Source organism: Rhinolophus sinicus, chromosome 2 (genome assembly GCF_057876585.1).
Source record: "Rhinolophus sinicus isolate RSI-liver-muscle chromosome 2, RSI-T2T, whole genome shotgun sequence".
In the NCBI taxonomy this organism is placed as follows: Eukaryota; Metazoa; Chordata; class Mammalia; order Chiroptera; family Rhinolophidae; genus Rhinolophus; species Rhinolophus sinicus.
In genome coordinates this window covers 62,339,369-62,363,499 of record NC_142502.1, presented here as the reverse complement: position 1 = coordinate 62,363,499, position 24,131 = coordinate 62,339,369, and the positions used below count along the sequence as shown (strand labels likewise).

At 34.4% G+C, this 24,131-nt stretch overlaps 1 protein-coding gene across 2 annotated transcripts in view; it reads right to left on the bottom strand.

The window, feature by feature from the left end:
* The window catches only part of RNGTT (RNA guanylyltransferase and 5'-phosphatase), a 241,250-nt gene that overhangs the window by 114,510 nt on the left and 102,609 nt on the right, over positions 1 to 24,131 (bottom strand). The window contains exon 12 of one of the 2 annotated variants that reach the window (XM_019743290.3): positions 4,312 to 4,380. The exons of the other annotated variant lie outside the window; for it this stretch is intronic. Coding sequence (XP_019598849.2) covers positions 4,312 to 4,380 — 69 coding nt within the window. The remainder of the gene's footprint in view (positions 1 to 4,311; positions 4,381 to 24,131) is intronic. 2 annotated transcript variants of the gene reach the window in all.

The following is a 24,131-nucleotide window of genomic DNA, read 5'->3' as shown; positions in this document are numbered from 1 at the left end:
TCTAATGTTGTTGCAACATTTTCATTTCTTTAACACACATTTTCTAAACCTTATTGGACCAAACACTATCCTAGACACTGTACATATCTAGATGAATAAGAAAGAAAAGGACTAATAACCTTAAAGAAGCCTATAGTTTTATAAGGTAAAAACATAACAGGTACTTTGTGAGGTGGTAGCTACTTTATCCAGTGTAAGAAAGAGCAAGGCATCTTGAAGGAGATCTTTTTCCTTTGAGAATAGTCATTTAAGTGATCTGTTTTCGTTGTAAGGATACTAGGCAATTAAGTAAGAATTGTTCCAGAAGAAAGAAGAGAACACTTTTACTTTTGGCTTCACAAAAGCAAGCCAATTCCCCCATAAATTCTATCGACTGGAGAGCAGGGGAGAGACTGAGCATGCACAAGAAATCCAAGATCTCATTAAGGTCTCAACTGCTGCTCTTTTCACAATATTATGTTTCTTTTGTCTAGGATGCCTCAGAATGAGATCAGCTGGCATCAGAAAACCTGAGACTCCAGGTCGAGAAGGGAAATGTAAGCATTGGTGACCAGGACCTAGACTGTCATGGGAAAGATTTAATTCTAGACAAAGGTATGTATGAGGCTAGAATTCACTTTGACAGAGCTGGTCTAAAAGTATGATAGAAAAATTATTTGTGATGTGCCTGTGTATTTGTAAGTGTTCCCTAAAGAGTGATGAGATTAAGTGTTTATGCCTAAGGTGATACGGAAGAAACCTACCAACTACTTTTACATCCGCTTTAGACCCTAATATACTACTACCATCAGACTACCAGGGGTAACTTACAAATACCTATCTACAATAATGTCAATGCATAGTAATGAAGGCAGCAAATACACAAAAAATAGTCAATCTATGAACTCATCCGAATTTCAACATTTTAGAATCTGGTGACTGGACACCTTGAATGGAATAAGTTAAAAATCTCAAGGAGAAACCTAGGGAGTAAAAAGAGATCCTTGCAATATTGCAACGTACAGTGATTTCGAAGGGGGAGAGAAGGGACCAAGCTATTTCATCTGAATAATAAAGAAATGTAACCTTTATTTTATTCTTCAAGCTAGAATTCCCAGGATGAGATAGTGAAGAGAAATCCCAAGAAGAAAAGGCTATACAGCAGGACTAGAGAATGGAGGACTTCAGAAGGAATGCCTTAAGTAAAAACTAGATCAGATATATTACCTGATAAATCTGATTGTATTAAAAAACAATTACCTGTTCTTTTAGAGAGTTTAACAGAAGAAGTAGTAATAATCAAAAGAAATTAAAATATAGGTAATTCCTAACTCTAGGTAAAAAAAATGTTTTCTAAAGAAGAAAAATATGTTATACTACTTGACTCCGACATGAACAATATTAATGTCACCATAGGAATACAAATACTGAATATTCATTTGACCAAACAAGTGCTATAATTTTAATGGGATGACAGATGAGGAGGGGTGAGGAAGTGTTGGTGGGGTTAGAGAGCTTAACCCTGTTCTTCAATAGTAGAAAGTAAGCAGATCATATATAAAACAGAAAACCAAGAAAGAACAACATAAATAGATTTAACAGAAATAGGGAGAAAAAAAACAAACAGCTAAAACAACAGAAAATGATTACCTCCTAGGAATGGTACTTTGGATGTAGAGAAGAGTAGGAGAAGGGACTGTTCTATTTTTCAGTATAAGCCATGGTACAGTAATTGACTTTTAATATCATGAGATTATATTATTATATATTACTTAGAACTTGTATAATTTTTCCATAATAATATTACTTTATTTTGAATATACAAAAAAGAGAGAAAAGAACCATAAGGAATAATAAGATGGTAGAAATTCTCAATAAACTATTACACCCAGATTAAAAGGTACATTAAAAATCACATATCATGATCAAGTAGCATTTATCCTATAATGCAAGGATGGGTCAACATGAGAAAAATCACTGTAATTTACTACATGAATGTCACAAAAAAGGAAAAAGACATGACAATCTCAACAGATACAGAAAAGGCATTTGTTTACTCCCAAAACCTATTTATGATTTGGGAAAAAAAGCTTTGTAAGAACAGAAACAAAAATGTTTAACATGATAAAAGGTATCTAAAGAAATCTACCAAAAACATACTTAACAGAAAAAATTTAGCCACGTTCCTTCTGAGGTTGAAAATAATGTAAAAATATCTCCCTCTCCTCTAGCGAATGAGAGCCAATATTTAAGCCAGTACTAGACGTCATGACCAATACACAACATCAGACAATTATTAGAACTAAGAGTATTCAGCAAGATCCTGAATCAACAAAATAAATTAATCAACAGTGTGACAGCACATTAGAAGTACCAAATAAAAAAGGCACCATTTACTATAAAAATGGAAAATAATAAATAACTAGGAATTAAATTAACAATTAAAAACTTAAACTCGATTAGAGAACAGAAAAAGACCTAAAAAAAAAAAGTCTGTATCTTATTCATTGAAAATATAATTTAACATTGTGAAAACATAGATATTCTACAAATTAATCTAAATTTAAAGCAAATTCGATCAAACTCCCAGCATGAATTTTTGGGTAACATGACAAACCGATTCTGAAATTTATATGTTAAACCAGATGTCTACAGATATTTAAGAAAATCCTGGCAAAGAACAGATATCAGATATGCCTTATCAGGTATCAATTACAAAATCATTGCAATAAGCATGGTTACTAGAATGTGAACAAACTAATAAGTCAACTGACTCTACTAAACATCACGGAGACTTCACTTCTCTTACACACCACCAAAATCTCACATATGATTGGGTCTGAACCATGAGTTTAACACTATGAAACTTATTGTAATTACTATTATATTTAGACTTTATTTATTTCAATCTAGGGAGATCAGGCCTGGAAAATAATGAAACTCAAAGATCTAACTTCCATCTTCCTAAGATAGCATTTTCTACAACTTCTGCCCTGAGCCTCTACTCTTCTCCATCTCCTCCTCCTCCTTCAAACTCAGAAGATTTTCCCTCCACCTGTTTGGCAAGGGGTGCTGGGAGGAAGGCAGAAGCCCATCACCTATCACATGATACCTAAATTTGCATTAATAGCAGAGTTTTACTACATATGTAAAGCATATGTAATATAGTGTTCAATACATAGTGTTCAAAAATATTAGCTCCCTTCCCTTTTCCCCAGGTACCCAGTTTGATGTCTCTCTATGTAACTCCACAACTAGCTAGTAGCCTAATTTCTAAGAATAGCGTTAGTGAAGGCCAAATGCAGCATATGATGAGGTGTAGCACATGAAACAGAACTATTTCCTGTACAGTAGTGGTTCTCATACTTGAGCACGCACTTGGAGTGCTTGTTAAAACACAAATTGCCAGATTCCATTCCTACAGTTTCTGATCAGGACTCCTGGGGTGAGTGACATTTACAACTTTCTGGCTGGTGCTAATGCTCCTTGTCTACAGGCCACATTCGGAGAAACACTACCCTAGGGAGCACAGGTTCTCAACTGAAAGCAATTTTGCTCTCCAGGGGAAATTAGGCAGTGAACGTATATATCTTGGGTTGTCACAACCTGGAGGTGTGCCAGGGAGAGGTAATACTGGCATCTAGCAAGTGCAGATCTGCTTAACATCCTATCACACAGAGGACAGCTTGCCACAGCAAAGAATTATCTGGCCCAAAACGTCAATAGTGGTGAGGAGGTTAAGGGACCCCGCTACAGAGTAAAACAAAACTTACTCCAAATGTGTGACTTGACCATTAAAGTTGGTGAAAGTTCTTCAGTGAGTTTAAGAAATCTGACCTTGGATATTCAAAGAATTGTACTTTTCTTCAAGTATTGATAACTCTGAATTTTACTCATCCTGAATTTTACTCATCCATAGCAAAATGAAGTTTTAGAAATATTAATACTTATAGGTATATTGACCAATAGAAAGAAACAAGCATTTATATATTATTGGTAGATTTCTAGTAAAGGAACATTAATTAACATTCATTTTGCAAGAATAAGAAAATTAATTATATTAAGAAACTAACTTTCTTGAAAAATAATGATCAGCCATGTTTATTTCCTAAGCTGACTGAAAAGCAAAAACTGTTCTTTTCACTATTATATATATTTAGTATAAATGAAATATTTTATAATGAACAATTTGTTTTAAGAAAAGGCAGTGATTATAGCAGTAATCAATCCTAAGTAAATGTCTGAGGAAAACGTACTTTATATATACATACACCACATACACACACACACACACACACACACACACACACACACACACATACATGAACTTACTCCAATAGGCTGAAAAATAAGTCCATCCATTTCATGGCTGACTTCTTTGGCAAAATTCCCTTCAAGTAGCTATAAAATAAATATATGTATTTTTAGAAATATAATAATACAATAATCACTTAAAAAGTATTTTAATTTTTTGGTAAGCTTTATAAAAACTTAATACATAAGTTTTAAGAACTGAAATACAAAATGGAGGAGGGGGATATACATAACAGAGGGATAGAGGTTAACATACTAAAATTTTTTTTAATATATGAAGATTTCCCATTCCATGGCAGGGTAGATATCTTGAACAACAGTCCTAACTACAACAACCAATATGATGGATAAAATATTAGAAAGAGATGTTTAAATGCATTGCTGAGACAGCACAAAAGGAAGACACAGAGATCAAAGACAAAGTGAAAGTAGAAACTCTGGGAAGTAATAAATAAGGGGAAGAAAAAAACCATACACAACAAAGGAGACAGCAGAGAAACTTTCCTGAGGGTGGAGTGGTCCCCTGAGAATCTGTAACCTCAGCTAGCTCAGACCTGGGGAATGCAGTCCAAAAATACAGTTTCTGTGTTTTCCCCAAACCCTCAAGCAGAACATTTTTTACCCTTTCTTTTTTGTCTTATTTTTGTTTCTTTTTTGGTGTTTTCTATATTTTTTCAAGCAGAGAATTGCATTACCAGGGATGCACAGTACAAAATACAAACAGAAGTTGTTGTTTTTCCTGTGCCTTATCTACTAAAGAGCAGTTATAGGCCCTATGCCCTCTAATTAGTTCAGAGCAAATAGTTTTAAATGCCTCTCTTTCACAGATTTTTATTATTTTGAAGAACTGAACATGTATATCATGACTAGAGAAAGGCCCTAAACACTGATCTCTGCATTTCAGGGAAGAGACGAACATACTTTCACAGAACCAGGTAGAATAGATCTGGAATTCATATGTGTGTCTCCAAATTGTTGGAAATGTTGTGGCTTATCCAATCACAATCTCTTATCACAATTACATCCTCTTAAAACCACTACACTTACAGGGAGATTTGCCTTCCAAAAGTGACAACCAAAATTTCAAGTATATTTTGCAAGCAACAAGATCTGTGATTCTCCTCCCAAACTATGACCATCTTCTCTGCCATTTCATTCTTCAAAATCTGTAATTTCTCTAAACTGGGGGCAGTTGAGCAAAATAAGAACAATTCTGAGTTTGAATATCTACATTTCTTAAAACTAGAATGCTTCTTAGTCAAATTCATAGGGACAGAAATTAGAGAGGCTGTGGAAGAAGAGAATGAGAAGCTAGTGTTTAATAGGTACAGTGTTTCAGTTTGGAAAGATGAAAAGAGATCTGGAGATGGATGATGGTGATGGTTGCACAACAATGTGTACGTACTTAATGCCACCGAAATGTATGCTTACAGTGGTTAAAATGGTGGATTTTATGCAATGTATATTTTGCCTCAATTTTTTAAAAACTATAATATTCTTGATGTTTGCTGTTTTGTTTTGTTCTTTTCTCCTATTACAACACTATCAAAGTGGGGAGCTTGCAAATTACAAGCCATATTATCTAGAGTTTAGTCAAATAGGCAAATTTCAGGCCAGATCTGAGATTCATACATTGCTCTCCAATTCACTCATAGATGTGAATGCTCTGGCCATCTAAAGAGGAAATTTGCCTAAGTAAAAATTCAGTATGGATTAAAGGCACATTGAATTCCTTTCGAGAGGTGAAAATAAACTCCAAGCATCATTGTCAAAATATCAGCTTACATTCTTGCTGGAAATTTAGAAGGCAATATTAAACTAAAGGCTTTTTTCATGTGTGAGTGTGTGTGTGTGTGTGTGTGTGTGTGTGTGTGTGTGTGTGTGAGAGAGAGAGAGAGAGAGAGAGAGAGAAATATTCATGCTGGAGAAAAAAATTTTGAAACTTGTACTCATATTGAGAAGTATAGGTATATATATGACGTTTGTTTTCTACTTCAATTTTTCTCAAATATCCATAAATTAATGATGAGTAAAAGTTCAAATAAGAAAAAAAAAATGTATAACCTTGATACTTCTTATACCCCAGCATGTAAGAAAAGTCAACTTGCTAAATTTATAGCACAATTCCTGCTGAGGAATGATGCAATGAAAACCAAATATCACAATCATCTTTTTTTAAGAAGATTTTTAAAAGGTTAAAGGATGTGTTCCCCTTTTATTTTTAGGTATATCATTTATGGCAAGTAAAGGTAGCTTTTCCATTCTTAGACCAAACTTCTCAACTTCACATACTGGACCATTCTTGTGTAGAAAGTATGTATAAAGTAACAGTTTAGAGTTGGCAAGACCAGATAATATGATGCTACCTGTTGCATAAATCAAAGTAACTTCCTTTTTTATTTTACTCTAACTTTGTATGAATCAGAGAATGTAAAGAACTATGCAACTTCTTGGGTCTAAACAAGAGATACTCGTTTTCACTCAGTTTACGCCTTCTTAATTACTCCAAACAATATTTCTTTCTTTACTTAATACATCAACATTTACAATATCACTTATCATGTATGAAAGCCGTACTATAAAGTCTTGTTGTGTTTGGTTCTTAATGTATATCATTCAAAACACACCTCATGAGATGTATATTTTTGAGTATGATAATTTTATTCAATTTGCCAGAAAAGGAAACTGAAGCCATCAGAGTGTTAAGTAACCAACTTCAAGTCAGACAGCTAAAAAAGTAAAATCACTCACAGCAGATTTCAATGAGACTTTAACTAAAAATAAGGAAGTAACCAAAGAAATTCTCTGACTCTCTGAAACAAATACCCCAATGATTTCTGCAACTTCCTCCAATTATTTTAAACGTCAAGAATGTAAAGGTATTATAGCCTGCAGTATATGAATAAGATGCATAAAAGGGAGATAAAATTCTTGCGGGGGGTGTTTTTCAGGGATAGAGATGAAATCTAGAATTTTAATTAATATTGTATAATCTATTATTTATTTATTCATATTAGAAATCATGTGTAAAATAATATGTTGAATTTAAAATATTGCTTTTTTTTTTCCTAGTCACAATTCTTGAAAGAAAATTTACCCAAATTTGTTATGGGCTTTCTATATTCCAGTGTCTTCATTATTAGGGCCAATACTTAAGTCATTTAACACGTTACCATTATTTTCACTGCCATCTCTGAGTTACAGTGTACTTCAAATTATACCTGAGACTGTCACTACAGAAGTACCGAATGAACAACACTAGGAAAGTTCCTCCCCCCCCCCCCCCATTCATACTATAGACCTACATTCATAATCTTGAAAGTGGTTAGCTCCTTTAAAGTTATCTTTAAAAGGCTGGTTTAAAAGAAAGTTCCACTTTCACTTACAATGTAAAAAATGGCAAGAGCATGTCACTTCTAACCCGACAATAATTTAAAAAAGCAGATAAGCTATAAAATCATGCCTTTTGGTAAGGTCACACTACAGGGCTGAGATCTCCAGGAATCCAGGTAAACTGAATGCCAAGCCCCTCCAAAGGTGGAAGAGACGCATGAACTGATCCAGCTACGGGAGAGCATCAGAGGACAAAGTGGCAGCCATAAAAGTGAGTACAAAGAAAACAACTGAAAGTCTGATGAATTCTCCAAAACCAAGGGCAGGCTAATGTAACAGTTCAGAATGCCTGGGAGCCCCAAACACAAGAGGAATCCCAGACCCACTCACACTAATTCCCCAGGCTTCTGTCAGGGTTCACAGGAATGAGTGGGGGCAGAGTAGGAAACATGAGAAAACCTCACAGATATTACATCTCTCCTGCTTTCCAGACCCCTCCTGATATGAAGCAAAAGCCATTTGAGAATAAAGTCATCTGCAGCTACACAAGTGGTCTGAAACAGCCTTCAGTCAAGAATATTACATCAATAAAAAGCAGAAAAACTTGCTCCTGCCAAAACATCCCACCTATGCAAGGCAAAATTCAGCTGCCAAGAGGGAGAGGTCAGGCCCACTGAGGGAAAACCCCTCCCTGAGACTCAGGCGCTCAGAGGCTGCTTAATACTCCTATTAATATTAAGGCTTGAAGAGGAAAACTGAGAAAAATGTACAGTCCTCACAAGTCAGGCACCAAGTGACAACAAACAGTCGTTTACATAAAAGGGACAGCATAAGAGCAGGAAAATAGACTAGGTATAGACCAGTAAAGCCTACTGGAAGCTAAAAGTGAAGCAGCAACACTGGGGGAAAAAACAGTTAATACTCCAGACCTCTCAATAGCGTCATCTGCTGAAGGAATCTGAAGTCTTTGGTGCACTGAAGATAACACAAACCCATCTCAAACATAGAAAAGAATGACTCAACAACTAACCCCCAAATGAGGCATATTAAACTGAAAAAAGAGGTATATGCCCATTACTAAGCACAAAGATATTTACTTCAGTCTCTAGTGTTCATACAGGGGGAAAAAATTAATGTCCAGCAATCAATAAAAAAAAAAATAATCACACACACACACAACCATATAAAGCAAGAAAACATGATCTGCATTCAGTAGGTAAGGCATTCAAACAGGGATGGCCCATATTTTAGAATTATCAAGGACTTCAAAATAACCTTAACTTTTTAAAGAAAAAGGTAGAAAACATGTATGAACAAATGTGAAATTTTGGCAAAGAGATTCAAACTATAAAAATAAGACAAATAGAAATGCAAGAAATAAAAAAAAAAACACAGTATCAGAGAACAATTCTAATCAATGGGAATGATGATCAATAGGATTATCAGCAGACTGGATATAACAAAGGAAAGAATCACTGAACTTGAAGAAGACAAGTGTGTAGCACTTTTTTCCAAATGAAATAGAAAAAGTTTTGAAAAAGAAGGGGAAAATTAGAGAACTGAGTATCAAAGAGCAGGGGTAAAGATGTATTAAAAGACTTTATAGAACACACATAAAATCAGTACGAATATGAACACTGAGACAAGCTGATCTAATTGACAATTACAGAACATTCCACCCAACAGGAGGAAACACTTTTTTCCAAGTGCTTACAACACTTTTATAGGTCAAAGTCATACAAACTATGTTTTCTGACCATAATGAATTAAATTAAGTATCAGTAAGAAACAGATATCTGCAAAGTTCCCCAATGTTTGGAAATTTAATGACACATTTCTAAATAACCCATGAGTAAAAGAAGAAATCAAAAAGAAATCTTTTTAATATTTCAACCTGAATGAGAATGAAAACACAGTAGATTGAGATTTGAGCAATAAAGCTAAAGTGCACTTACAAATTATACTAAATGACTAATTAGAAAAGAAAGGTCACAAATCAATTATACCCTCAATTCCACCCTAAGAAACTAAGAAGAACTCTAGGGAATTTAGGATCACTGATACAAGAAGCAGCCACGCGGGCTGAGACTTTATATGCCAAAGAGGAGTACCACTTTCCTTAAGGCTAAGACCCAGACATTGAGAAGGGCACAGCTAGGGCTCATGGGATGGCAGATAAGTTGATGAAACATCCTAATAAAGTGTCTCACCAGTTTTTAAAGATAGAAATTAGAAAGCAGTATGTCTGAATTTAACACTTTAAAGTAGGAATAATAGCCAGGGATAAGTTGCCATAGTGAAAGTGACTAAATCAGAATAAAGTCACTGAGATGAAAATTGGAAAGAAAAGAGAAGCCAGGGTTATAAATAGGTCTAAGAAAGAGTATGATAAGTCAGGCACAGACTCTAAGAGGTGTACTTAACAAGGAGCCAAAAGAGTCTCAGTATACTTAGTTAACATAGCACGGCTTGAAAGGTCAGGTTTTATTTTAATAATTTAAATATCAAATAATTTAGAAGCTTATTTTGGTATTCTTTTATCTCTGATATTATATTCCAAGATTTAAGCTACTCTTTTTTTTTCTCTTCTGTATTTTCAGTAGAACTTATTTATGAGTTGTACTGGTATTCTCACGTAAAAAGTGCTAAGTTAAGCTTTTCTTAGACAATTTGTTGGATATTATCTCAATAAAAATAAAATTTCATTCAGTGTTCATTCGGATAGACATTTCCTGACTGCCTACTAAAGCTAGAAATCAGTCAGCATTAGGGATACTGGGGTCCCAATCATAATTTAAGCCTAGGCCAACATGACTAAATTATACCTTAATTTTAATTTAACAGTAAAAATATTAAATGCAATGATGTAATATTTCTCCCTCTCAATCTTTCTTCAGACACAGTTCTATTTAAACTACCCAAGATGTTTTTAAAACACTTCTAACAAATAAGAAAAAGATATCTTATTTTAAAAATACTTAGCTGCAAACCCTTAGAGAAGCTTTAAAAGGGAATATGGGTGAATTATTCTAAAGATCCTAAGATACATTCCTTTCCAAATTACAAAATTTTTTATTATTTTTCACCAAATAAAATTAGAAAATATTTAAAAGGTAAAATAGCATATCAAACAGTTATTAATAAAGCATGAAAGTATTTCATAAAGCTTTAGTTATAAAATTTATATTTGCTTATCTATGAACAGTATAACATCACTTGAATACCATCTTAAGTATCCTTAAGTTACAGAAGGCACGGAACTTTCCACTGCCCAAAGACTGGTGGAACAGACAAAGGTTATACCCGGTGATTGACTAGGAAGTGACATTTTATATGTCGATGAATCAGGAAGTAATTGGAAACCAAATCATTATAAATGCATAAGCAGAGAAAGATAATGCAAAAGGGCTTGAAATTAGAAACATGTGAAACAAAGACTATAAAGTTACAAAGCACTGAAAGGAACCTTGTAGAAATAAGCAAAAGGATAGCTTAAGACTGCAAATGAAGAAGAAAATGAATCTGTAATGTAATTGGGAATGGAAACTGGCAACGATTCACGGTAGTATAGAAAAATAATATTCTTCTCTTAAATGAGAAAAGAATAAACTATTGCCACCTTTCTATTCTAGACTATTCTATTTATATCAGATGTTTTCTGAGCAAATATTCCTATATATCCTCAACTGATTGCCTGAGAAGACTCAATATAAAGGCTTATATCTGCTGAGTTTTTTTAATATGCTTTCATAACTCCCTTAAAATTCAAGGTTTAGTTTTACCAATCCCCCCAAAATGGAAATTTCCACTCACCTCGATATTACTGTTTATTCTTTTCCATTCTCAAGGTCTAACTTTTGGTTTAGGTTAAGATGATATCCAATGCTTTTGTACCCTAAAAGTTCCTCTAATCAGTACAAAATCATTCTACAAAACTCATCATTTTTGTTCAACAAAAAGTCAATACCACTACCTTCTTTTAAAAATGATTGATTTCTATTATTTGCCAATAATGCCTAAATAATTTTATCAATAAAGTCAGCTAAACAAAATAAAAATATAGCCTCTGGAATACTATCATTGGCTTTCCCATCAACCCACATTACTGCAATTAATATTAAGCATAATAATTCTGGTGAATCCCACTTGTCAAAGTTAGAAAATCTAAAAACAAAATTTCTCTAGAAAATAGTTTATTTATTATGTTTGGTGGTTATTAGTCTTATTTTTACCAAAATTCCCCATAAAGTAGAAATCAACCAATTCTCACGGAATAATTAAAGTTATTTTCGCCAGATTTCCAATTTTTCTTTCTAATCTCATAATTGAGGCATCATTCATTTATTCATCAAAACATTCATTTAGTGCCAGTAACTGACAGCCACTCTATAAGTGTTTGAGATTTAAAAGAGCTCAATCAGTTTCTATCCTGGAAGAACTAGTGTCAGAGTCTAATGTGGAGGTCGCAAACTCAAATGCCTACAGGCATCAGGCCATGAACTTGAACGGGACTGGGTAAGATAAGAGGGTCTAGAGAGAACTGTGATGAACTGTAGAGAGCATCCCCATCTACAAGCAAATTCAGTATTTTTAAAATATTGTATGAACTTGAACTTTCTGTTTAATATGGATGTAAATACACATAAAATAATAATTTTATAGTAAATGCTTTTAATAGAGCTGTTTAAAGACTTCTGAAGGAATAGAAAAGTAACTGTAATTTCATCTATCAGTCACAGTTTTATTCAGATATTTACTGAGTACTAACTATGTATCCATGAAACAAAATGAGAAGAGTAAGAGAAGGAAAAGGAAAAGGTAATACATGTAACACATGCTAAGCACTGGTTCTAAGCTATTTTCTCTCTGTCTCTGTCTCTGTCTCTCTTTCTCTCTCTGATTTTAGCCTCCTAACAATGCTAAGGAGTAGTGGCCTTTATTATCACCATTTTAAAGGTGAAATTTAGAAGTGTACCTAATGTCACACAGAAAGGAACTGAGGGTCCATTTCTTAACTGTTTTTCTAATCCATGGGTCACATTCCCGGTGTAGGTTCTATGCTCGGCTGACTACCCTCATAGTACCCTGTGCTTCCCTCCATCACAGGATTTTCCTGTTTAATTTTCTGACTACCAAATTGAGCTGTGGGTTTTCTGAAATCAGGAATCACATCTTATTATCATTGTATCTTCAGCATCTGTTACAGTAATCTGGCACAGAGTAAGCTCTCTCTTCAAGAGATGTGCTAGATAAATATAAAGTGAACAGCAGTGACAGGATTGATAAAAACAAGCCAATATATATCAGTTAAGTAGGATACATATGGAATGTATTATATTCCAAGAAGTTGTGTAAAATGAAAACATAAAAAATTGTAAGAGAAGTTTAAAAAGGTGTTGATTTAATGCATATACAGATTATTACAGGGATACTTTTAAACTGCTAAAATTATCACTCATAGTTGATAACGTTCTCACAAACCACCCCTTGTTGCCTTCATTAGCTCCAGTGCGGACAAGAATAAAAGGTTCTTAACTGGTCTTGTTGACTGTAGGTTAACTTCCTTTCTCCAAACTATTTCTACTAACTACCATGAGAACTGATCTTCTAAAACAATTTGTTGTATCACAGTCACGTCTAAAAATTTTTGAATGCTCCTCACTTCCAACAGTCCAAGTTTCCTTACCATGATTTTTTAAGTTCTTTTTTTTTTTTTTTTAGGACAACTTTACCTAAATGTTTTCCACAATGTTTATACAGATTACAGCTGGTAAGAAGTACGTATAGACAAATGTTTCCTTTGTGGATAGAAAAGCATGACCTACAAGTTTGGAAGAATATTAAGCATTTTTACAAAGAATACAAGAATAGAACAAATACTTAGCCATAAACACATGTGATACAATAAAAATTAAACTACCTAGATGGCTGGTCTGAATGTCAAAAGAAAAAGGACAAGAATTACAGAGATAAAGGAAGGAAGAGGTTAAATATTTGTAATTTGAGCATAAAATGGAAACCGTCTTTATTTGTAAAATATAATTTAAGACTTTCAAACAAAGAACAACATAGTAAATTGAAAAACAATGTATTTCATTCAAAAATGCATCCTTTGTTTGCATGGCTGCGTACTGAAGAATTAACTTGACCAAAAGACATGATTAACCTTTGCCCTCTGCTACTGGGAGGTGATCTCTAGGGCCCTTCGAATGTCCTGCCTGACGAGAGCACCTTGGCTCGCAGGAGAGTCTAACAACATGATTTATGAGGGGGTCTTTGGAACACACCACATCAGTTCCGACCTCCAGAGGAACAGGAGACTAAATGTGTTAGCCTACCTTCTGGGAGGAGCTGGAAACTAAAGGTCAGCCATGCAGGCAGCATGTGATTGAACCATGATATAAACTTTAGATACCAAATGCCTGGGTAAGCCTCCCTGGTTGGCAATATTCTAGTATTGTCATACATCTTAGCCAGGAGCAGATAACACTGTCCATAACTCCCCAGGGAGAGGCAACCAGAAGCTTCACATTTGGGCTCCTCCCAGATTTTGCCCTGTGTGGCTCTTCTTTTGGCCGGTTTTAATTTGTATCCTTTTGTTACAATAAAACTGTAATCACAGGTACAGGGCTTTCCTGAGTTCTGCCAGCCAGTCCAGTAAATTATCAAACCTAAAGAAATCCCTGGGGACCCCCGAATTTATAGCCAACAGGTCTGAAGTGAAGGTGGACCTGAGGACTCCCAAACTTGCAGCTGGTGCTTAAGTAAGGGCAGTTTGGTAGGGGATTGTACAATTGGCCTGAACTCACTGCAATGAGTTTTTGTCACTGTATTTCTCTAGTTGCTACAATTCAGACTGTCCTCAAAGTCATAGCTGTCATCAGAAAAGCATAGACTTCCCCTGTTGGGTATTATTGCCTAAAGGCTATTCTAGAAGTGGCAGACTGTAGAATGATGCCATAGTTGTCCTGTCAGTTAATGGGTAAAGTGACCCACTCAGCCATCACAGATGAGATCTTTAATAGACATTGAATATCCCTGGATGAGGACAACACATACTGAGATGCCAAATGGCATTTATCTGTAAATTAACCATGTTATATAGCCTAAAAAAAGTACCAGGAAAATGGAATAAGACTTTAAGAAATCATCTTTATTTTCCACAATATAAAAAGCATATAACATTTCCTTTATTCTTTCTATCAATTTTAAGCTAGCATAGAAATAGTTCAAAATTATATAAAACTAGGACCTAAAATTTACATCTAAATTTTAGAAAGCACATGCTTCATATTCTCAATACATTTCTGAAAAGCACACTAAAGTATAAAGAGTAGAATCGAATATGCTTAAAAAACAAACATGTGAACTATAGGACATTTTATATCTAGACTACTGCATAAACACTGCATGAACAAAATAGCAAAAATATGTTATACCTCTGTTACAGTGATTTTATTTCCAGTACTTAAAGGTAAGCATTTATCAACAATTTAATGCGACTAGTAATTACATGGTTCACTAGAATTTTACGTAACATCTTTAAAGCATACTTGCTTTCATTAGCTGTATTGTCATTAGCCTACTATGTACAACTTAAAATTCTTCCGAGCTCCCTTCACCGCATCTATCTTTACACGCTCTGCCCGAAAGGCCCCGTCCTCCATCAGCCCAGGGAGTCCACTCTTCCTCTCCTGGGCTGCACACATATGAATACAGTGTATGTGGACAGACCCGTGCGCTCATAGTCCCCGGGCTAAGCCCAGGAATTCTGAGCACATGCAAAAAGACAGGCAAATGATAAAAATAGGGAAAGAAATGAAAAGCTTTGTGAAGGAGGAAAAGAAATGGATAGAACCAGTGGAAAAAACGCTTAGCTTATGATGGGGTATTTGACACAAAGTGATAGGTTTCAGAGGTAAGACTAAGCTAAGTACAGTAGGTACTGTTAAGGCAACGCACTTAACAACAGCACATCCTGGATTTATTACTCTTTTGTTCTGAAGTATATAAAAACTATGAATCATTCAAGATTCTACTTGAAAATAACATTAAAAAAAAATCTTTGGGAGCCTCCTAGATTCAGTAATAAAATCTATTCTAATGACAAAACACTGAGGTACAATACACCAAGATGGAGAAAAGGTGACCCAGATATCTGAGTATTTAAAACTTCATTTTTTTTCTGTATGTAATCACAGTCTAAAGGGGGGCTGGGGGAAACCATAAGTGTGCGAGAGTCTCTCTCTCTCTCTCTCTCTCTCTCTCTCTCTCTCTCTCAATAAGAATATGAAGGTCTTATGTTCTACAGCATGAACAACTCTAGTCTAATATGCTTAAAGGAATTCTAAACATATGTAAGGCTTTCATTTCAATGCCTTTCTTCTCAGACAGCAAACGTAATGTATAGGTACGTATTCTGAGCCTCCTCCTGCCGTATGTCTGGATTAAGTACAATTATCTCACCTCATACAAATTAGACATATAGGACTAAAGGCTACATATGGTATTCAGGTCTTTTACAGTTAGATTTTTCAGGTCATCCCATCAAAAATGAGAGGTACCGGTATTTTTTTCCTCCAGTTGTATTTCCTCCAGGCCTATTTCTTTCTGTTACTATGCCAAACTGTGAACATAAACAATAACTAACTCATGCCATCTATGCCTTCACTTCCTTCACCACCCAAGTCTAACCCACCACCCTGGCCTCACCACCGGTCAGATTTAAAACTTTTTATCTATACAGAGGTAAGATAATTCAACAAGTAACAGTTTGACTTCTTCTTTTCCCACTGTAATCTCTGGGAGGCTAAGTAGCATGTCTAATTATTCCTGAGTATTTTAAGCACCTAAAAACATACTTGTCAAATACACTATCATAAAGATTAAGAACATAAGTGCAAAGCATAAGGGTAACTAGAAGCATAATTTCATTTTATTTTATCCATGTGGAATCAAATCTAGTCATCCTAAAGATTAATGCACATTTACTGATAATATAAGGCTATAAAAATAGCAACCAATTCATTATGGGTATATACCAGTTTAAAGCTTTTTGTCATTGTGCTTTGAAAACCTTAATCACGTGAGAAAATAATTCTGGTATAATACTGAGAATAATTTTAATGAAATTAAGTTAATTTCTCCAACAACCAGTAATAAACATAATTTTGCAAAATTTAATCATTATTTTTCTTCCAAAGAAAACTCTGTGTATTTAGATCTCCAAAACCATTTATGCGACCAGACGTTTCTCTCTTTCCCAGATTCCTAAAAGAGAGGTTTCAGGTAGGAAGAATCTATTATACTAACGTACAATAACAGAGAAGGTAATGTGGGGCTGGCTCATGGACTGAAGAGCTCCAAGAAGAATGGAGAGGTGAGTTCTGAAAGAGATTCTGAAGACCTTATGCAACTAACAAATCCATGTTCCCCATAAGCCCTTCCAAATGGTGGGATGTGCATTCTCACAGCAATTTAAAGTTATTATATTTTCAAGACTTTTCTTTTTACTTTTGTATAGAGTCCTAATCCTCTGGTTATATCCGCCAGCTACTCTAACCTTAATCTTAACTTTTCAATGCCATCTATCAAACTCACAAGAACTTCAGCACTTGAGTCATATCTCCTTCCTCGTGTGTGCCACCATCCTGCTGGCATCCATATGGACAATCCACCCAGAATCCTGGTGTCCAAGGTCCTCAACTTTATCAGCTCTACTGACATTCTTCTACTCTACCTCATTCACTTCTTACACCACTCACAAAATGTGACTCAAAACGGATCACAGACTAAACGTAAAACACAAAACAATAAAACTCCCAGAAGATAACTGAGGAGAAAATCTACATGGCCATAGGCATGGCAATGGTCTTTAAAGCACAACACCGTAAGCACTGTGCATGAAAGAAATAAATGATAAATTGGACTTCATTAAACTTCTGTTCTGTGAGAGACAATACCAAGAATGAGAAGACAAACTACAAGCTGGGAAAAAATATTTGCAAAAATACATCTGATAAAAAAACGGTTATCCAAAATATACAAAGAAGTCTTTGAACTCAACAATAAGAAAATAAACAACCGGATTTTAAAAATGAGCAAAAGACCTGAACACCTCACCAAGACATACAGGTTGCAAGTGAGCACATTAAGAAATCCTCAACATCATGTGTCATTAAGGAAATGCAAATTTAAATGACAATGAGATACCACTACACACCTGTTAGAATAGACAAAACCCAAAACACTGACATGGAATAATAGAAACTCTCACACATTGCTGGTGGAGGAATGCAAAACGGTACAGCCACTTTGGAAGACAGTTTGGCAGTTTCTTACAAAACTAAACATATTCTTACCATAAGACCCAGCAATCACACTCCTTGGTATTTACCCAAAGGAGTTGAAAACTTATGTCTATACAAAAACCTACATGTGGATATTTACAGCAGCTTTATTCAGAATTGCCAAAACTTGAAAGCATCCAACATGTCCTTCAGTAGGTAAATGGAAAAATAAACTGTGGTACATTCAGACAACAGAATATTATTCAGTGCTAAAAAGAAATGAGCTATCAAACCATGAAAAGACATGGAGAAACTTAAGTGCATAATACTAAGTGAAAGAGGCCAATATGAAAAGGCTACATTACTGCATGATTCCAACTATACGACTTTCTGGAAAAGGCAAAACTAAAAAGACAGTAAAAATATCAGTGGTTGCCAAGGGTTAGGGAAGAAGCAGGAATGACAGGCAGAACACAGAGGATTTTTAGGTCAGTGAAACTACTCTATATAATACTGTACTGGGGGGTCCATGTCATTACATATTTATCAAAACCCACAGAACATACACCACCATGAATGAACCCTAATGTAAATGATGGGCTTTGGGTGAATATAATATGTCAATGTGGGTTCATCAATGTGAACAAATGTACCATTCTGGTGCAAGATGCTGCCAGTTAGGGACACAGTGCACATGGGTGGTAGGGGGTGTACGGGAACTCTCCACACTTTCTGGTCAATTTCGTTGTGAACCTAAAACTGCTCTAAAAAATGGAAGGAAGAAAGGGAGGGAGGGAGGGAGGGAGGGAGGGAGGGAGGGAGGGAGGGAGGGAGGGAGGGAGGGAGGAAGTGAGTGAGTGGCAAGCTATCAAGCCACAAAAAAGACATGAAGGAACTTTAAATGCATATTGCTAAGTGGAAGAAACCAATATAAAAAGGTTATATACTATATAAGTTTAACTATATGATATTCAGGAAAGGACAAAATTACGGAAACAATAAAAAGATCCATGATCATCAGGGGTTCAAGGAGAGGAAAAAAGGGATGGATAGGTGGAGCACAAGGAATTTTTAAGGCAGTGAAATTATTCTGTGTAATACCAAAATAGATACATGATATTTTGCATTTGTCCAAATCCACAGAACTAGACAACACAAAGAGCTAATAATGTAAACTACGAACTTTAGTTAACAATAACATAAATATTGGTTCATCAATTGTAACAAATGTACCACACTAATGCAGGATGGTAATAGAAATTATATTCTGGGGTAGAAAGGGTCTATGAGAATTCTCTGTACTTTCCAGGTAAATTTTCTGTAAACATAAAACAGCTCTTACAAATAAAGTCTATTAATATTTTTAAATGCAATATAAGAAAGTTATCATATAGGCCTATTTTTCTCATCAACACAGGAGCGAGGAAGGGGAGGGGAGGGAAAGGATCGAGAGGGGAGAAGTCGGGAGGGGGAAGGAGGGAAAGTCCAAATGGCCCAACACTATTGAGCAGACCCCAATTTTTCCCTACTGCTTACACTGTGACCGTTGTCATAATTCAAGTGACCAGGTATTTCGGCCTATTACTTGACTATTTTCTTCCTAGGTAATATATTTTTAAAAAGTAATATACCTGTATACACCAAAATGTTCACATAAACATTATTTGCAAGAGTCTAGACTAGAACAACCTAAATATCTATCAATAATAGAATAAATTAATAACTTGTGGTATATTCAGACTATACCACAATAAAAATGATCAAACCAAGTCTTCATGTAATAAGAGATGAATAAGAAATGTTAAGTGAAAGAAACCAAACACACAAAAAATTATATAATATTTGATTCCATTTACATAGAGTTCAAAAAGACAATAATATGTAATACTTATGACAATAGAAGTGAGAATAGTGATAACCTCTGGGGAGAAGGGGGATGGGAGATAGAGATTAGGAGGGCATCAAAAAAGGCTTTTGGGATACTACTACTACTGTATTTTGCCATGTATAATGCACATTTTTAGCCCAAATCTGTGAGGGAAAAATAAGGATGCACATTATACATGTGTAGTACTAATTCCGTATCTATATAAATGTTTTCATTCTTTTATTTATAGTTATGAGTTAAAAGTGTAACTCTAGAAATCAATAACGATATCCATATGCAAAATAATACCCTGGAATACGATAATCAGTTTTTGGTGAATTTACGACAAACTTGTAATGACAAAGAGTTCTTGTCCTTCTATGATGTAAAAATATCGTAAATTTGTTACCCATACATAAAATTTCTTGTACCTTGTATCTGTTCTTGTGTTTTGTAATTATTTGTTACATAAAATTTCTTGTACCATAATGTTTTAAAATGCTAAAATTTCTTTATAATACAAAACACAAGTACCTAAATGTAAACAAATAAAAATTTGAATTAAAAAATTAAAACAAAATATTTTTTTCCCTGAAAGTCTGGGCCAAAAACATGGGTGTGTATTATACACGAGAGTGCATTATACACAGCAAAATACTACCACAGTCTGTGTGACAATTTCACAGGTTTATGCACTTTGTGAAAATTGCTATAGCTGCAAACTTATGATTCATGTACATTTCAGTATATCTGTTATATATCCATGAAAAGGTTTGTTTAAAATACATGTAAAGAAAGAATTTGCTAAACTTTAGAAAGCACATGCTTCACAGTCTCAATAAATTTCTGAAAAGCAGACTAAAACATAAGGAGTAGAATCAAATATGCTAAAAAACAAATGTGTGAAATATAGGACATTTTAAGAAGCTCTTCAATAACACAAGAGAAGAATAAAGAAATGAAAAGAATAAAAGATAAAGTATACAGAAGAAAAATATATGTTAAAATTTTAAACAAAATATAAATAGTAGGTAAAGCTATATTAGTAGAAAAACAAAAGATGTTAATGTTTCTAAGCAAAATATGACTAAGCAAAACTCAAAGTAAACAGGAAAAAATATGTCAACTTATTTTCAGAATAAAATTCACAATGGAGAAATAAAAGCAATAAAAGTGTTAAATGTTTTAAATATTAGAAAAACAAAAAAGACAAAACATAATAGCACTGAAAGATTTTAATATTCCTCTCTTACTTTGACAGAATAATTAGAAAAAAAGTTCATAGAATTTTTATAAAAACTGATGATATATTAAGCCATACAGAAAATCCGACCAAATTCCTAGAGAAAACTTATACCAACTGTAAAAAAAGTTACAACTAAGAAAAAAATAATAAATTGAAAACAAAGGAAAGGGTTGATAACCTTGAAATTTAAAGCATTCTGTTAAGTGTTGTTTGGACAAAGTAAATGAAAATTGCAATGGTCTGCTTGTTTCTGGACAAGATGAAATACCTCATAGCAGACAGCTCTACAAAAGAAACAACTAAAAAGGCCAGGATTAGGGATAGAGGAAAAGTGCCCGAAAATAAATTAAATGTACATTGCCAGTTTTTCCTTGGGAGCATTTCCCAATTCTAAACATAGGGTAAATTTTAGAAAATCCAGGTTCTCCCCGGGGCAAAGGACAGAGAAACAAGGAGAGACATTGTTGGACTCACGAAATAGACAAAATTGGGAAGGGATTCAAATACACAGCTGGATTTCCCCTCAAAATTACTACAGAATTCTGAAGTTACACAAATATACAGAAAACAAAATTTTAAAGATAACATTATTCCAACACTAACAGTTATTCTGAAAATTTTGATGAAATTGATAATTTTCTAAAAATTACTTTTAATAAAATTGACTCATAAGAAAAGACAAAAACATGAGAGCGATGTTTTTCAAAGAATTTTCTCCTTTAAAAATTCCCTAACAATAATTTTAGAGCTGAGTTCATTCAAACTTTCACAGAACAGTTCCTTTTCAAGGAAAATAAACTATTCTCTATCACAGTAAAAATTGGAAATAATCCAGTTCATTTTATATAATGAATATAAAAACCAACTACAAAACTAATCTCTATCTACCATCAACTACAGACCAATTTCTCTCATTCCTTCAGCAGTTCCCGGTGGTATTCTAGGCTCTAGAAATAGTCGCAAATATTCTTTCACATCTTCTACCTTATCAGACGGTGTGTCTGTATCACAAAAAGAGAGAAAATGGATGGGATACCAATTAAAAATAGGTGATCAATCTACCCTATTTCCCTGAAAATAAGACCTAGCTGGACAATCAGCTCTAATGCGTCTTTTGGAGCAAAAATTAATATAAGACCTTGTATTTATATTATATTATATTATATTATATTATATTATATTATATTATATTATATTATATTATACCCGGTCTTATATTATAGTAAAATAAGACCGGGTCTTATATTAATTTTTGCTCCAAAAGACGCATGAGAGCTGATTGTCCGGCTAGGTCTTATTTTCAGGGAAACAAGGTATAAGTACATCAACACTTATAATACGATGGTTTAATTTTTGACAAAGGTGTCAGTGCAACCCAGTGGGGAAAGAAGTCATTTCAACAAATAGTGCTGGAATAACTAGATATCCATAAGGGGAAAAACTAAACCTCGATTCCTGCCCCACTCTATACACACACAAAAAAATTATTTTGAGATGGATCATGCACATTAAAAACTACAAAGCTCTCATAAGAAAACATAGGAGAATATATTTCTGACCTTGTGTTGGGCAAGCAAAGGTTTCTTAAGCAAGACACAAAAAGCACTGACAATAAAAGAAAAATAATTGATAAATTAAACTTCAGTGAATTTACTAACTACTGCTTATCAAAAGAACTGTTAAGAAAATGAATCAGCAATTACAAAATAGGAGAAAATACTAGGAAAATATATATTTGACAAAAAATGGATGTCCAGAATATGTACAGAACTCTTCCAATAAGGGAATAAACAACCTAATAAAAACTAAAATTAAAAGTTGGGCAGCTGGATGGCTCAGCTGGTTAGAGCGTGAGCCCTTAACAACAGGGTTGCCGGTTCGATTCCCACATGGGCCAGTGAGCTGCGCCCTCCACAACTAGATTGAAGACAGCTGCAGGGGGGGGGGGGGGGGGGCGGCGACAGCTGGATGGCTCAGTTGGTTAGAGCACGCGATCTCAACAACAGGGATGCTGGTTCAATTCCCACATGGGATGGTGGACTGCGCCCGCTGCAACTAATACTGAAAACAGCGATTGGACTTGAAGCTGAGCTGCTCCCTCCACAACTAGATTGAAGGACAATGAGTAGACTTGGAGCTGAGGGGCCCTGGAAAAACACACTGCTTCCCAATATTCCCCAATAAAAATTTTTTTAAATAAATGAAAGTCTACAAATTATTTTGAAATGTATCCAAAAAATGAACTAATGGATGGATAGAGCAATACACAGATTAACTGATGTATGTTAAAGCAGGTATATAATAAAATATAGAATCTAGGTAGTATGTGGGCATTTACAGTAAAATTCTTTCAACTTTTCTGTGTATTTATTTGCTTAGTAAAATCTTGATGAAAACTATCAGAGATCAGAAACAGACTCATTAAAGAGGTAAGACTGACCTAAGAATTAGAAAGAGAGCAGCTAAAACATCTGAGGACAGGACTAAGCACAGCATAAATGTCTTACAATGAAGTAAAGTATCACGTATGGAAGTAAAAGAAGTAAGAACACTGATTGGTGACAGTGAGTGAAAGAGAAAGTCACAGAAAATGAGCAGCAAGAACTACATCACATAAGTCACTACTGTACACCAAGATAATGAATTTAGATTTACTTTAAATGTGAAAAGGATCAGTGATATAGGCACAAAAATCTTCAATATCAGCAAATTAAGTTTAAATATACATTAAACCTGTGCTGTTAATATGGTAGCCACATGTGGTTATTTAGATTAATTTAAATTAAATTAAAAATCCAGTTCCTCAGTTGCACTAACCACAATTCAAGTACTCGATAGCCATACGTGGCCAGCAGTTTCTGTACGAGGCAGCAGACATTACAACAGAACATTTCCATCATCACAGAAAATTAACCAGAGTATACTGCTTTAAAAGCAAATACACGTTTCATAAACATAATGCCAACAAATAAAATCATGCAGGAAATTGAAAAAACACACAAGTAAAAAGGAAACGAATGAAAATTATTTACAAAATGCTAAAATTCTTACCAGATGAAAATGCTTAAAGGAATTCTGTCAGTTGTCACATAACATATACTGA